Source organism: Mustela nivalis (genome assembly GCF_964662115.1).
Source record: "Mustela nivalis genome assembly, chromosome: 8".
Taxonomy (NCBI): domain Eukaryota; kingdom Metazoa; phylum Chordata; class Mammalia; order Carnivora; family Mustelidae; genus Mustela; species Mustela nivalis.
Window position 1 is genome coordinate 73,635,499 of NC_139027.1, and position 14,687 is coordinate 73,650,185.

A 14,687-nucleotide genomic window follows, 5' to 3' on the forward strand; every position below is an offset into this window, starting at 1 on the left:
ATTTGTATTGATAAACTTTTTAAGATTCAAGACTGAGATGACATTTTTCTTTTTTAGAAATAGCTGAGCCGCAAACATCACTTTTATGTTTATTAAGATATATTAGATCTGTTGTAAATAGAAGTAATGATTTGCAAAGTTAATGTTTTTGTTCTATTTTAGAGTGAAGGTTTGGAAATAAGCAAAGAAACCAAAGACAAACGATTACAAGATGGTTATTTCAGAATAGGTAATACCTCCTACTTTAACCTAGTAGAATGTCCTTGACTTTTCTGGGCTAACTCCTAAGTAATTATAACTTCTCGTTGGATATTAAGCACTTTAGGGTTATAGTTACCAATGTCCTCCTAAGTTGTGTGGGTTCTCGTGTTTCATACTTTGTCTTGACCCAACCAGGATTTCAGATCAGAGGTTCATTTGTTGGTTCCTCTTTCTCTCCCCACCTTCTGTTTCATGGTTGATAGTCACTACTAGATCCTCTGCCTTCAGCTGCCTCCTGCCCTCTCTGACCGGGCGATGGTAGCTACTTGAAAGGTCCCAGCAACATCCATGTGCCAGAAGCTCTGTGCCTTTAGCCCCTGCCTCCTTCCTGAGCTTCAGGTCTGTACTGAGATGCTTTCTCTCTCTTTAAGGATTTTATTTATTTATTTGAGAGAGAGAAAGAAAGAGAGAGCACCAAAGCAGAGGGGGTGGGGATAAGGAAGAAGCAGGCCACCTGCAGAGCAGAGAGCCCCATGCGGGGCTCGATTCCAGGACCCTGAGATCATGACCTGAGCCGAAGGCAGAAGCCCCCCCTGAGATGCTTTCTGACATGGCCACACCGCCATTTGCTCTGAGCATCTGTGCCAGGGTCGTACCTTTCGGCCACCATAGTTTTTGCTATCACTGTTCACCTGGTTGCCTAAGCCCAATCTTGGGAGACACTCTGAACACACACCCCACTTTGTACTGTCTGTTAGCATAAAATAGGTCCATCTGGGAATGCCTAGTCACCTGCCCTGGGCTGGTGCTCAGGCCTCTGCCTCTGGGTCGGGGCCGGAGAAGGACTGCCTCTCCCTGCGTCCTTCCCCTCGCTTTGCCCGGAACCCCAGCAGTTGCCTTTCTAAAGCGTCCCTGTTGCCACGATGTTAGCCTGGAGAGAGATCTTAACGCCTTTCCATGATCACATTCCTTAGCTTCCATCCACTTTCACATCATGTTTCCTTTGACTCTCAGTTTCCCTTGTCCTGAGTCTCTTGTTCCTCTCATGCTCCTTGCGCTCATGTGCGGCTGCGCCTCTGGCCATTTTCTCCACCTGGTATTTCTCCTAATGAAGGCTTTCTCGTTTTCTGTTAAACACTGCAGCTGCCCCTCTTGTCTGCTCTTCCTAACACACTGCGTGCGCTTTACTGTGCGGCCTTGCCATGTCACAGGGCGGTCCCCTGTCAGCGCGGTCACCTGTCACAGTGCAGTCCCACGCACTTGGCGGGGAAGGCAGGCGGCAATGGCCCTTGGCTGTCTCTTGCAGTTAACATACGCTCTGTTGCTGGATGGCTGTCAACTCAGTGAATGAGGATGTATTTTCTTTTTCTTAAAAGTAATGCTTTTCTTAGTGGTAGGCAGAAGAGAATATTGGTAAGTTTACACTGTAGGTGTACAGGACAGATACAATCAGAAAACTGTCTTGAGAGTTTTCACATCTGGTGTCATGGTTTCTGCTACAAGGTTTGTGTGATAACCCTAGTTTTTGTGTAGTTTTGGTGGATAGATGAATTTCATTATTTTCGTATGTCTAGAAATGTACAAAAACTTGGCTGCATATCCAAGACATTTATTAACCCTATTACTTGTCCGTTATTTAGTTTCTGAGACTGTTGTGTTCTAGATTAGGAAAGCTTAGGAAATTGACCATCAGTAGTAACTTGAAGATAATGACCATCTAAGACAGCAGCTCAAACATGTTTAGAACAGAAGAGAAAGTGTAAATCAGCCAGCCTAGGACCTTGTATAACGAAAAGGTGCATCAGAAATAAGGAGCAACTGATTTCTTTCAACTGAGTATGAAACAATTCCACTCCCTTAAGTATGCCTTCGTGGAATAGCTTCGCAGACCTTCCCCATAGTGGAACAGCCGTACCTGGTGAAAACGATTTTCAAAAACATAGAGCAGATGGAGAGACATTACTCATGAAAATCTGAATCTGAGTAAGAACATGAAAAGTCTGGGGCTTTAGGCACCTGACCCACTGCGTTCCCCACACTGCCTGAGCTCAGTGAGACTGGAGCTCTATTCTCGACACTTTCTAGTCAGTCCCAGTTGTGAGGCAAAGAGCCCTGTCAGAGAAACACTGGAAGGACAGACTGGTGCGCAGTCGGGGTGTGGTGGGGGGAAGCCCCACAGGGCGTGACCCTGCAAGTCTCGGCCAGTACCAGGAATTGGGAGTTCTAATTACTCTCCAGTAAGCTCCTCCTTCCTTTCCCCCTTCTTTCCTGTCTCTCAGTGTGGACCTACCAGTTCACTGGGTCAAGAACAAAAATTAAATTTCTTGTTCAGGAAGCTGGTACAGGCACGTGGCACCAAACGCAAACCTGAAAGCATGAATTTCAGTCTCCTCTGCTCTTCTTTTCCGTCCTCCCCAGTGCTTCCCAGAGGCAGTTCTTTTAAGGCTTTGTGTCCTTCTAGAAGTTATCTGTTCAGAAATGAAGAGATACGAGTATATTCTTTAAAAACACACAATCACACAGGAATGATAACATGCTGTACGTCCTTTGTTCTGCATCTTTTCCCCAATCAAATACACAAGTATTATATATGAAAGAGGAACATTCCAAAAGGTCGTAACATTTCAGATGCGCAGAAGATACAAATAATAATGTAATGAGCATCTGTGTGTTTGGCTTAAGATTTGCCAATTCAGTTGTTCTTCCCTAATACCTTCTTTCCTCCTCCCACCCAAGGAGAACCACTGTCCTAAGGTTTGTGGTTACCGTTTGCGTGTCCACTTCTACTATGTATGTACGATGTATTCCTGAACAACACGCAGTGTTATTTTGCTTGTTAAATCTGAGCGAAATAATAACCTTCCATAGTCTACAGTTTCTTTTCTCGCCCCATCATGCGATTCATCCATGTGGATGCGTGTATCTTTGGCTCGTTCATTTACTTGCTGTGTAAGTGTTCACAGTGGATATATCACTGTCTGTCCTCCTGTTTGTTTATAAAGTTTGTTTCCCTTTTTTCCCATTATAAAGAATGCTTGTTTGAACAATTCTGCACATGTATGAGAGTGTCTCTGTGTTGAGTGCAAGTAGATCGTTAGCTACATTATCTTCTGTTGTACTTTATTCTTCGTATTCTTTCTTCATTCTTTTAATTGGCTGCCTAGTATTTCCATGGATTACCATATCAAAATTCGCATAGCCGGTCCCCTAGTGGTGGATGGTTGTTGGCAGTTTTTGCTACAATTTGTAGTCTTTTGGAAATGTGAGAGTATATCTGCAGGATAAAATCCTGGATGAAACTGTTTTTGTTGTTGTTTTTAAAGATTTTATTTATTTATTTGACAGAGATCACAAATAGGCAGAAAGGCAGGCAGGGGTGGGGGGCGGGGAAGCAGGCTCCCTGCAGAGCAGAGAGCCCGATGTGCGGCTTGATTCCAGGACCCTGAGATCATGACTTGAGCTGAAGGCAGAGCCTTAACCCACTGAGCCACCCAGGTGCCCGTGTTGTTGTTTTTTTTTTTAAAGATTTACCTATTTAAAGAGTGTGTGCATGCACACAGAGAGAAAGCGCAGGGAGAGAGAAAGAGTCTTAAGCAGATTCCCCATAGACCCTGGAGCCTAACACAGGGCTCAGTCTCACAACCCTGAGATCACAACCTGAGCCACAACCAAGAGTTGGTTGCTTAGCTGACTGTCTCACTCAGGTGTGTCCTGGATGCAGGTGTTTTAAAGAGGCCAGTTACACCATTAGGTAATTACTTTCTAATTAAACGACCTCATCGGATGATAGTATGATACCTCATTAAAGTGTTTCAAGTTTCACAGTATTTTTCAGCCCTAAGTTCCCTGCCTAACTCAATAATTCAGTAATACTTTTTTGTAGCATGTACTTCCCACCCCAGTCTAGCCCCAGCATGGACATACTTTCATGAAATAAGATTATTAATAGGGGCGCCTGGGTGGCCCAGTGGGTTGAGCATCTGCCTTCGGCTCAGATCATGATCTCAGGGTCCTGGGATGGAGCCCCACATCGGGCTCTCTGCTCAGTGGGGAGCCTGCTTCCTCCTCTCTGCCTGCCTCTCTGCCTCCTCTCTCTGTGATCCTCTCAGTGATCTCTCTCTGTCAAATAAATGAGTAAGATATTTTTTTAAAAAAAGATTATTAATAACTTTTAAATAAAAAATACGTTTAATACTACAAGTCTTCTTGGGGGCACTTGGGTGCCTTAGTGAAATGTAGGACTCTTGATTTTGGCTCAGATTGTGATCTCAGAGTTGTGGGATTGAGCCTGACCTGGGGTTCTTGTGCTCAGTGTGGAGTCTGCTTGTCTCTCTTCCTCTGCCCTGCCCCGGCTCGCATGTGTGCATTCTCTCTCTAAAATAAATAAATCTCTAAAAAATATATTACAGGTTTTCTCTGGTATGATTTTCAGATTGAACATATCTTGCTAAAAGCCTATCATTATTTTGTAAAACTCTAGATTAGGCTGCATAATCTCCACACCAGATAGCCTCAGTCCTGCTCTGGCCCTCTTCCTCTTGGTTTTTTTCCCTCCCTACTTCCTGTTTTTGCTTAGAATGTTTAATTTTTTTGTTTTTGTTTTTATTTTTCAATGGTTTTGAAAAAAATGAAAATTATATATTGTGACATGTAAAAATGATAAAAAGGTTTGATTTCAGTGTCCATAAATAGTTATCGGAACACTGTATTGGTGCTCGCTTACTTCTGTGCGGTCCCTGCGCTCTGACGCCCCAGCGGGTGAGAAGAGCCGAGAGTTTGCAGCCAAAAAGGAGGTGGTGCTGGGGCGCTCCAGGTAGTGGCAATGCAGTTATGATATGACCGTGTCCCCGCACACCACCATCCTGTGATGTTTAAAAAATAATAATCATAATGATAACCAGTGCTTACACATGATGCCAAAAACTATGAAAGTGGACTTTGAATGCCAGTGCTTTTTAACCATGAAAATATGGTGTATTTGATCAGATCGGATGGCAGATCGCCATGGTTATTACGCCGCGATGTGACAGCTGGTCTGGGGAACACATTGCCATCCTGAGCACTCACGCTGTTCCCAACTCACAGGAAAGCAGAGGTCAGGAAATCAGAAGATTTAATGGACAGTATTTCATGACAGCAGAATTTCTTCCCAGAAATAAATGCCCATGAGGCTGTAACCAGAGTGAGTGTCGGGGTGACTCGGGTGTTAGCCAAGTAAATGAAGCCAATGACCAAGGGTACGTTACGTAGTATTTAATTGGACAGCCAAGATGTGTGTGCAGATAAAATAAACTTAAGACCATCAAGCTTTCACTCACAACCAACTGCTTGAAGAATTGAGGACACTGGGAATACGATCACTCAGAAGACAAAGCAAGACCATTGACTGCCTAAGTGTTAATAATATGATATGGTATTTATAGCATATTTTAACATAAACTACATGAAAACAAGAGAACACAAGACAGGAAGGTAATAACTAAATGTATATCATTGTAAGATTATTACTAATTGGCAAAATAGAATTTTTTTGAAGTCAGACTGATAACAAGTACATTGTACATAGTACATAGAGTACCAATAAATAATAAAGTGTATATATAAATATAAACATATATACACAAATAGGTCAATGGATATGTTTAAAAAAGGAGGGGAGTTGGAAAGAGAAAATAAATTTAAGCCCTAGAGTGCCTGAAGGTTTCTTCCCTATTGTAAATTGAAGAATTATATTTAATATTTATGTAACAGATACTCACATCTTGTTGGGAGAACAGCTTCCTTCATAGAAGGTGGAAAAAATACTGCAAATATTTCGTTATGCCAGGTGTTTATTCTTTCTAAAACCCCAATAGTGTCGTTTTCCTCAAAATTAATCCTGATTATCACTAAATGTTCTTTACTTAGTTGACTCCCAAATGCTTGACACTCCTTTTTTTGTTTTTGTTCTTGTTTTTTTCCTGGTCTTTGTGCATTTGTGTGTGTGAGGGATTAGATACACTAATGCATTTTGTACCTTTTTGGATGGGGATATTTGCAAGATCACGGTCAGAAATCCTGCTAGTGCACAGTATCTGGGGGTATTTCAGTGCACAAAAAGTCATAACAAATATAATTATATGTGGGAAATTGGATCTAGACCTGCAGTACAAAGAAAGCCTAAAAAATCTTCTTGCCCTAGGTAACACTAGAAAACACTAGGTAACACTAGAAAAAAAAAAAAGGCTGAATTCTATCATTTCCATTAAAAAACAACAACAACAGCAAAAAAAAAAACAAAGCAAATTGTTTCCTGGTCTCTTGATGAGTTGATAGAGGTTATAGGTCCTGCCTAGTTGTTATTTGGAGTCAATGCCAACCTTGAGGTAACCGAAGCATTGGCCTCTGAAAAATCTGCATGCAACCAAGTACAGGCAAGAATATTTTCCAACAAGCTGAGAAAACACAAATTGAGTACAACCTGAAGTGAAATGTGTTACACTGAATGGTGGTGAATATATCCAGAAAGAAGAAGGCTTAGTTGGATACGTGTACAGAGCTTGTGGAAATGTAAGCGAGGCCAGTGGTTATTTTATTATTCATCTGGTACTTTACAGGAACTACTTGAATCTGTCATGTATCATTATTTTATTGAACCAGCAGCGTCATCAGTGAACTTGATTCATTCTCATGGACTCTGCCATGATCAGTTTTGTGAATTTTTGTCAGAGATAGGAACTGAACAGTATGACCTTCTGGACCACACAGCAGCTCTGGGGCTTAGCTGTGATCAATTTTAAAATGGAAAAACAAAGCAAAACAGAAAAAGAACTTTTTTTTTTAAGCCCAGGAACATTATTGAAATTTTTTCCCAAGACTGCCCTTTACCACTATTATCTCTTAGAAAGTTAGTTTTTGGTGCAGACTTGATAATGTTTTATTCAAGCTAAAATTACAAGACAAAATAGCACTTCCGTGCAGACCTTTTATTCCAGCCAAGCCACTGATGACCGTGATTATTTGAGCTCCAATATCAGACTGATCAAGAAGCTTCCACCTGACTTTTGCTCAAAAGTGACTCATCTGCAGTGTAGTAACACTTGCAAGGCAAGTATTGAGGAGAAGAACCTAATGGAATTCCATGCATACCCTCCAAGTGATTAATATGCTCCAGTAAAATCACGTGCTAGTGGAGCACCTAGGTTGTGTGAAAGGAATTAGTCAAGATAAAATATGTAAAATCTCATGGATTCATATGAACAGATGAACATTTATGATCGATTTTAATGAGGAAGATCACTTTGAATCCCAGTTAACTGAATGATGTTAACCACCCCACCCCACCATCCTAAAAGGAATTATGTTTTTCTTGGTACACCTGCATGGTGGTTCTTATCATTTGAATTTCATCAATAAAAATTTTGTGGACATTTTTTCCCCCACTTCCTGTGTAGAAGTGTCAACCTGATATGGGAACAAACTATTTGTCTGTCACTTTTTCCATTGCATTTTGTTGTTTTAAGAATTCCTCACAGCAAGAAAAATTGGATATTGAGCATGCTACCTTCTTATAGAACCTCTTGGTCCTAGCTTTTTCAACTTGTCATTTGTAATAGCAGTTTTCTATTAGAACCTCCTGGAGGAGGTATCACTTCTTAATTCCTTCTAGATGTGACATGGGAACGGATACATACAGATTGAGTGCCTGCTCAAGGCCAACCATTCTATGGTATGTCTGAAAGCACTGAAATTTGCTATTACTGACTTAACCTTCAAAGGGTTGGACTGAGCCATGGTAAAGAGTACACTTTGGTAAGGTTTGCTTAAGTCACATTTTATTAAAAACCTGCATGTTAAAATATTTTTGATGCAAGAACATACACACACATTTAATTTGCAGTAAGAGAAAGTATCGCTCTGCCTCTCTTACTAGGTGCATAAGCATACAATTCGTGAGAAATTTGAAAGTTCAATAAAAGTAGAAAGAAGGGAAAAAATTCACCCAGGCCCATCTTGACGACATCCACTGGAAATGTTTTGGTGTTTTTCTTCCCTGTTTTAAGTCCATGATACTTTATGCTTGCTGATTTCAGGCTATCCAACATGTGTTGATTTTTCTTTTGAAGGAAAATTTGAGAATGGTGTTGCCGAAGGAATGGTGGATCCTAGCCTAAACCCCATTTCAGCCTTTCGACTTTCAGTTATTCAGAATTCTGCCGTTTGGGCCATTCTTAATGAGGTAAGACAACGTGTGCTATCATTGATACAGCTTAGATGGTACGTTGTTGTTGGTTTTCTGTGGGGGGTTTTTTGTGTGTGTGTGTGTGTTTTTATTTTATGCATAAGGCCTTTATTGTACTTCTCATTATTTTGTATTTCAGATTCATATTAAAAAAGTCACCAACTGATCATCTGCTAAGAAACCAGTACATTTTTTTCCTGTGAATTTGTTAATTAAAGATAGTTAAGCATGTACCTTTTTTTTTTTCTTTTTTTTTTTTTACTTGAACACTACCTCTTGTGAAATCTACTGTAGATAAAATGATTGTCATTTCCACTTGGAAAGTGAAGCTCCCATGGATAATTGCATTCATTCGAACCTAAGCTGTTCTCCAATTTTAACTTGACTCAAACATTTTACAGTTATGACAGCCTGTTAATATGACTTGTACTATTTTGGTATTATACTAATACATAAGAGTTGTACATATTGTTACATTCTTTAAATTTGAGAAAAATTAATGTTAAATACATTTTATGAAGGGGGTACTTTTGAAGTTCATTTATTTTACTATTATAGACCCTCTTTTATAGATTATCAGGGATTATATATATATATATATAAATATATAAATATACATAAAATGTTATGGAGTTAATTTATTAGAAACATTTAAGAAGTACATATTTTTGTGCAGTAAATTTTTGAATCAATACTTTTTTTGAAAAGTTACCTTGCTTTTTTAAGTTCTTTCTATATTTTTCTTTGGAAATGCAAACATTACAAATGAATGCCATTTTTCAAATGCACTGCCATTTAAGAATGATTCTAGATTGATTTCCTAACTGAAGTACTTTTATAATTGCAGTGATTCTGAACAAAATATTTTCAAAGGCATTTGTCATTCCTTAAAGCCAAGATTTTAAAGACCAACGTCCTTCTTGAGGGTTATTTTACTATACTGTTTATGGTGTAAAAAAAAAAAAACAGTCTGATAAACTTTAATGTGCAGGGGTCATGCATTCAGCCCAAATTATCATGGACTCAACTCATTACATTCCCTCTGATATGTAAGATGACAAACTATTTTTTCTTTTTAAATCTGTGTCTTTAATCCATGAGTTAGATGCATTATCTCTTGTTGATCCTTTTATATCTGCACCCATTTAGTGAGTTCTGACAAAATGTTTTCCAGGTGATGTTATTGTATGAGTCAAAATCATTGAATTTTACAGAAAAAAATGTAATATTGGTTTTTAGGGAGAGATTGTAGCAGTTGTATGTTTTTGCAAAGTGACTTGCTCTGTTGGCTTTATGAACTAACAGGTAAATTCATATCTGAAGAGCATTTATTGCTCTTAATCATGTAATTCCAAATGTTATTACTACTGGAAACAAAAAGACTATCAGCCTTAGCAATCAGCGATCTTTACAAAAGTATTTTACTTTTAAGAAGTTCGGAGTGATCACCATCCGCTCCCAACCAGTGCATCAGGGGGCTTGCAGGTGGGTTCCAGAGAGATATGCAGAGACTGACCCCCTGAGCTCTCGGACTAGCCAGTGGCTGAGGCCTCCGGGGGCTGGAAGTGTCCACTGGTTGCCTCTTGCCTGGGGGAGCCTCCCGCGGTTACCCAGGATGCTGAACAAAGAGCTTCCAGACAGCCTTGTTTTCTGTACAGTATGTTGGAGTGAAAAATGTTGGGAAACATGGATAGGGTACACTTCTTTCCATTACTCTTGTTGGAATCATGGTCAGTTACTTTCCTTGATTAAAAAGTTACACATGGCCAGGAATAATTTTTTTATGTCCAAGTCTAGTGAAACATTTTTGCTGGGCTTTTTAGATTTACTCTTCACTTTCTTTAATTTACTTTTTATGTTGTCCTTACATTTCCTTGGCCTGATGCCCTCAGGCCAATTTCATTTGAAAAGAATAACCTTTCATTGTAAAACTTTGGCAGCTGTTGAATATTATGGACTGCTAGAACCACCAAGTATCGGGAGAGAAACCCCTGGGTGGGTTAAGAAGTCCTCTGCTCTCCTTGCTTCCCCAGGAGCCCACTCTGATTTTAGGGAGAAGGAGCATGCACTGAAGATCAGGGAGGTGACCATGACTGCAGCCCCTTGCCCTTAGGGCTGCTTGGGCTTTAGCCTGGTGAGCCATACCAGCCGGCTTCTTCCGGTGCTTCTGCTCAGCCTCCCCTCCCAGGCTTCGCTCACCCCTCCTGTTCCCGGGAATACTTGGAGCCAAATCTCACCCCCTTGCAGACTCTCTCGTGCACTCCTCCCCATGAATTGTTACCAGTGCCTAGTAGTGCCAGGAATAGGGCCTGGCACGTGGCAGGTCCCCTGTCCAGGTCTGGACGAGGGGACCAACTGTTCCAGCCCACACTCCTCTTTCTTTTTAACTCCCTTTATCTACGTTGCTTGCCATACACTTACATACATACACACTCAGCTGTTGAGTTTGGGTTGTTCCTGGCGAGTGTGTGTTATGTGTGCGCACACGTTCTCCCTCCTGTCCGGCTTCCAGGCAGGCCTGTAACTCATCCTTCCTGTGATCATCTCCTTGTTGGTCTTTCCCTGCCCCCACTTCCTCCTGAGGCCATTAGAAACAGCCCTGCTTTCCTTAAGCAAGACACTGTAGGGTAACTCTGGAGAGGAGTTGGGGAGCGAAGTCTGGGGACAGAACAGTGGAGGGGGTGAAGAGTACCTGGGACTGAGGGAAGTATATGTATTTGGCCTCGAGAGGACACTGAACCACTTGTATCCGAATAGTGAGTGGGGACACTGTCCTCTGGTGTCCAGTATTTAATTATTAACATATAGAGATAAACCTGGTTTGCATCTGGTATGCATTTCATGTAAACTGTTGAGACTCTAGAGCTGTGCTGTCCTGAGCAGTTGCCAGTAGACACATAGTGGGTGTGTAAATTTAAATTAGTAAGATCTTTAGCGCCTCAGTCACACTAGCTACGTTCAGGTGCTCATCAGCCACATGTGGCTCGTGGCCCCTGACTGGACAGCAGATAGCCTTCTGTCACTGCAGAAAGTTCTGTTGGGACAGCACTGTGTCAGGAGTGCTAATGCGAACACTTGCGAAACCAGAGGAATGAGTTCTGACTACAAGGATGAAAGCAGACGTGCAGAATGTCACAGTGCAGACGGCGAGTATCGTAGGCAAGAAGGTTGAGGACTGTTTCTGGGATTCTGAGACCCCAGATTTCTGAGTTCTCTGCTCTTAAGTCTCATGTGCTCTTTCCAGCTCGCGCGGAGGCCCTACTGTGCAGTCAGACAAGAACAGTGGTTTCAGGCAGTGAGATTGAAAAGCTCTGGAAAAAGTGTGTGTGTGTTGGATGATTCAGCAGGCAGGCTGTAGAAACATGTGTGTTAATTCAACCGTGGAGAGATCTTTGGAAAAGGTATGGCTTTTCAGGTCACTGGTGGCACCAGTATGTGATCAGGTGTCTTTATTTCAAAACCTTCAGCAACGTACTGAAGGCTTCTTTTCAATCTGTTACTGTCACCAAAAGGCGGTCTCCCATTAGTACTGTCCTCAAAGGCAAGTTTGGTTCATGTGGAAACAGCATGTCTGGCACGATTGCTCTCATTAGTGGCACTGTTTGTACCAGCCACAATTCTGCAGATGACCCTCAGGTACCGTAGATGCCCTCCTCCCTCTTTGTGTGTGGGTGGAAGCCATGAGTATCACCCATAATCCTGTTCAGCTAATCTAACTGTGTGAGCCCTTTAAAAGCAAGGTTTTCTCAGGCTGGTAGCATAAGTCAGATTCAAAGCAGAAGGACTCAAGGCACCACTGCTGATGTAAGATGGAGAGGCCACAGGAGAAGAAATGCAGTTGCCTGGCAGGAGCTGAGAGAGGCCTGCATCGACAGCCACAGGAACCAGAACTTCAGCCCTACCAACACAGGAACTCCATCAGTTAATGAACCGAGCAAGCTTGCAGCTAGAGTCTTCTCCATCATATGAGAGCCCAGCTCCGCCGCCCCCATGACTCCAGCCTTGTGAGACCCTATCAGAGAACTTGAATCAAGCCCGCCCTGACTTTTGGCCTGCGGAACTGTGAGATAATAAATAGGCATTTTTTTAAGCCTCTGAATTTGTGGTGATTTGTTATGCAGCAATAGAGAATGAATATAGTATTTAAAAGAGATGAGGAGGAAAAGTCTTCATACTTGATTCTCGGGAGTTGGGAGATTTTGATAACCACATGAGTCAAGTCTTACACTAGCAAACTTACAGCTGGGCTGCCTCTGGGGTTTCTCTGCCTGAGAATCTTTAGTAGTCTTGATTGGAAGTTTGTTGCCAAAAACTTAGAGTATCTAAGCAATGCTTTCTAAAACAAAAATAAAAACAAAAAACCCTGCTAGGACAGGACTGTTCTCATTCCAGGAGGAGGACCCATGGTATATGGAATCTTCTTCCTGGGAGAGGTATTTATTTGTGATTTTTCTGCTCTGAGCCTGTTCAGTATATTATTTAAGAATCATGAACAGTGGTATTCTAAATATTAGGAGAGAAAAAAAAAATTCGGCCTTCACAGAAGGATAATCTACTCTGCATTGAACAAACTTTTTTTTTTTAACCCCAAGCTTACTTTATTGTATAAGCACAGATCAAATCCTGTATGTGCCAACCAAATTTTTGTAATTTGCAGGTATTTTCTAAAATACCTGTCTGCTTCCAAGCCATTAATTGCTATTGAAGCTTGTTATTTTGGTTTTGTACATTAATTTTTGTGCTTAATTTTACTATATCACCATACCCTTGATAGAAGAACAACACAGCTAAAGGGAAGAAAATGAGAGGCTAAGACTGTCAAAAAGTCAGAAATTGGAGTCCTAATAATCTTTGTGTTCTAGAGAAACCCAGATATCCCAGCTCTTTCTTTTATAGAAAAGGAAACTTTTCCAAGCTGTGTAGCATTATAGTGTGTTAAATTTGATAGCTGTACAATTTTAATTATTAATCTTGATAGATGCCATAATCAGTATGCTTTATTTCTTTAATGCATGTGAACACACAATGCTAAAAAGACTACGACAGTATTTTAAAAAAAAAAGGGGGGGGGGATTTGTTATATATATCCCTATCACCAGTACCTATATATAAACTCTTCTTGCCTGAAACACTCCACCTTTTTTGGGCACTAATTAGATAATGTTCAAGGAGACAAATGGGAAAGAGCAGAGCTGGCACTTGTGTGTGTGTGTGTGTGTGTGTGTGTGTGTGTGTGTGTGTGTGTGTGTGAAGAATTTAGAATACGTTCAAGAAAGTAAGCTGGGTATTGAATGGAAAGCACTTTGTGCAAAGTATCATTCCTAGTGTTCACACTGCTGTAAAAATGTGAATAGTGGTGCTAAAATTGTTTTCCAAATAAGGATTGTTTGTTGTGGGGAATATTTAATGATACTCTTGAACATTAGGGAGGTTACTTTATATATCACTTATTCCTAGTTGTTTCGCGGTATTAGTAATTAGCAAATCCCTCCGGAGTCAAAGGTTCGGTACTTTAGTGTGATTAGCCTTCCATTATTTGAAATGCTCAGTTTGCTGAAATTGGGTGAAAATACCTTTAGAAGACCTATTCTCTGAGCCTTAAAAATGGCTGATATCGACAGTACTGTAAGATGCACTGCCAGCAGCTTTGATACTTTTCATTTCAGTAAAGACAGTGATGTTTTCTAAGAAAGATGTAGAAATCAGCTGACTGAACGTAACAATTTTGTTTCATTTATGAAATGAAAAACTAATGTGTTTCTCATCAAAAACACTGTTTGGAAACGTCATAGATGTTTCTGGAAGCACCCCTTCGAGAAGGTGCCTGAGGAATTGCTTTTCCAGGCTGTACCAGATTTTTTTTTCTCCTTAAATGTATTGTACATATTTTCCTTAAAATGTTTTCATTGGGTGAATGGGTAATATCTGTAGTAATATTTTAGGTACCTGTTAAGATTTTTAAAGGAAGATTATTTCCAAATTTGCTGCTATAATTGAAAACCTATTAACTGGTCCTGTTGACTGTGCCTTTCATTACTGTTTCTCTGTGCCACAACCGTTCATGTGTTTGGAATAAAGATGTTTAAGAAGCCATGTTGAATTCAAGATTCCTTCTAATAAAAATAGGTAAAACTTACTTAATGAGTAGCAAGTTTTGTTAATGAGTAGCGAGTTTTGTTATTATTAGCTTCAACACTGATAAAGTTTACTTACAACTATTTCTAGTTATGTGGGTTTTGGAGAGGTCTTCAAAGAAAGAAAAAGA

The 14,687-nt window shown here is 40.6% G+C and overlaps 1 protein-coding gene and 1 long non-coding RNA gene across 7 annotated transcripts in view; one reads left to right on the forward strand and one right to left on the reverse strand.

The window, feature by feature from the left end:
- The window catches only part of MGAT4A (alpha-1,3-mannosyl-glycoprotein 4-beta-N-acetylglucosaminyltransferase A), a 150,979-nt gene extending 142,324 nt beyond the window's left edge, over positions 1-8,655 (forward strand). For all 6 annotated transcript variants that reach the window (XM_082746879.1, XM_082746878.1, XM_082746882.1 and 3 more), the window contains exons 14-16: positions 163-229; positions 8,307-8,419; positions 8,562-8,655. In XM_082746879.1, coding sequence (XP_082603005.1) covers positions 163-229; positions 8,307-8,419; positions 8,562-8,588 — 207 coding nt within the window. In that variant the 3' untranslated portion in view covers positions 8,589-8,655. The remainder of the gene's footprint in view (positions 1-162; positions 230-8,306; positions 8,420-8,561) is intronic.
- On the reverse strand, positions 74-8,300 carry LOC309872585. Its single transcript, XR_014315982.1, has 2 exons — positions 2,569-8,300; positions 74-2,116 (listed from the first exon to the last, which is right to left on the reverse strand). It is a non-coding gene; the product is annotated as an uncharacterized lncRNA (long non-coding RNA).
- Positions 8,656-14,687: the final 6,032 nt, after the last annotated feature.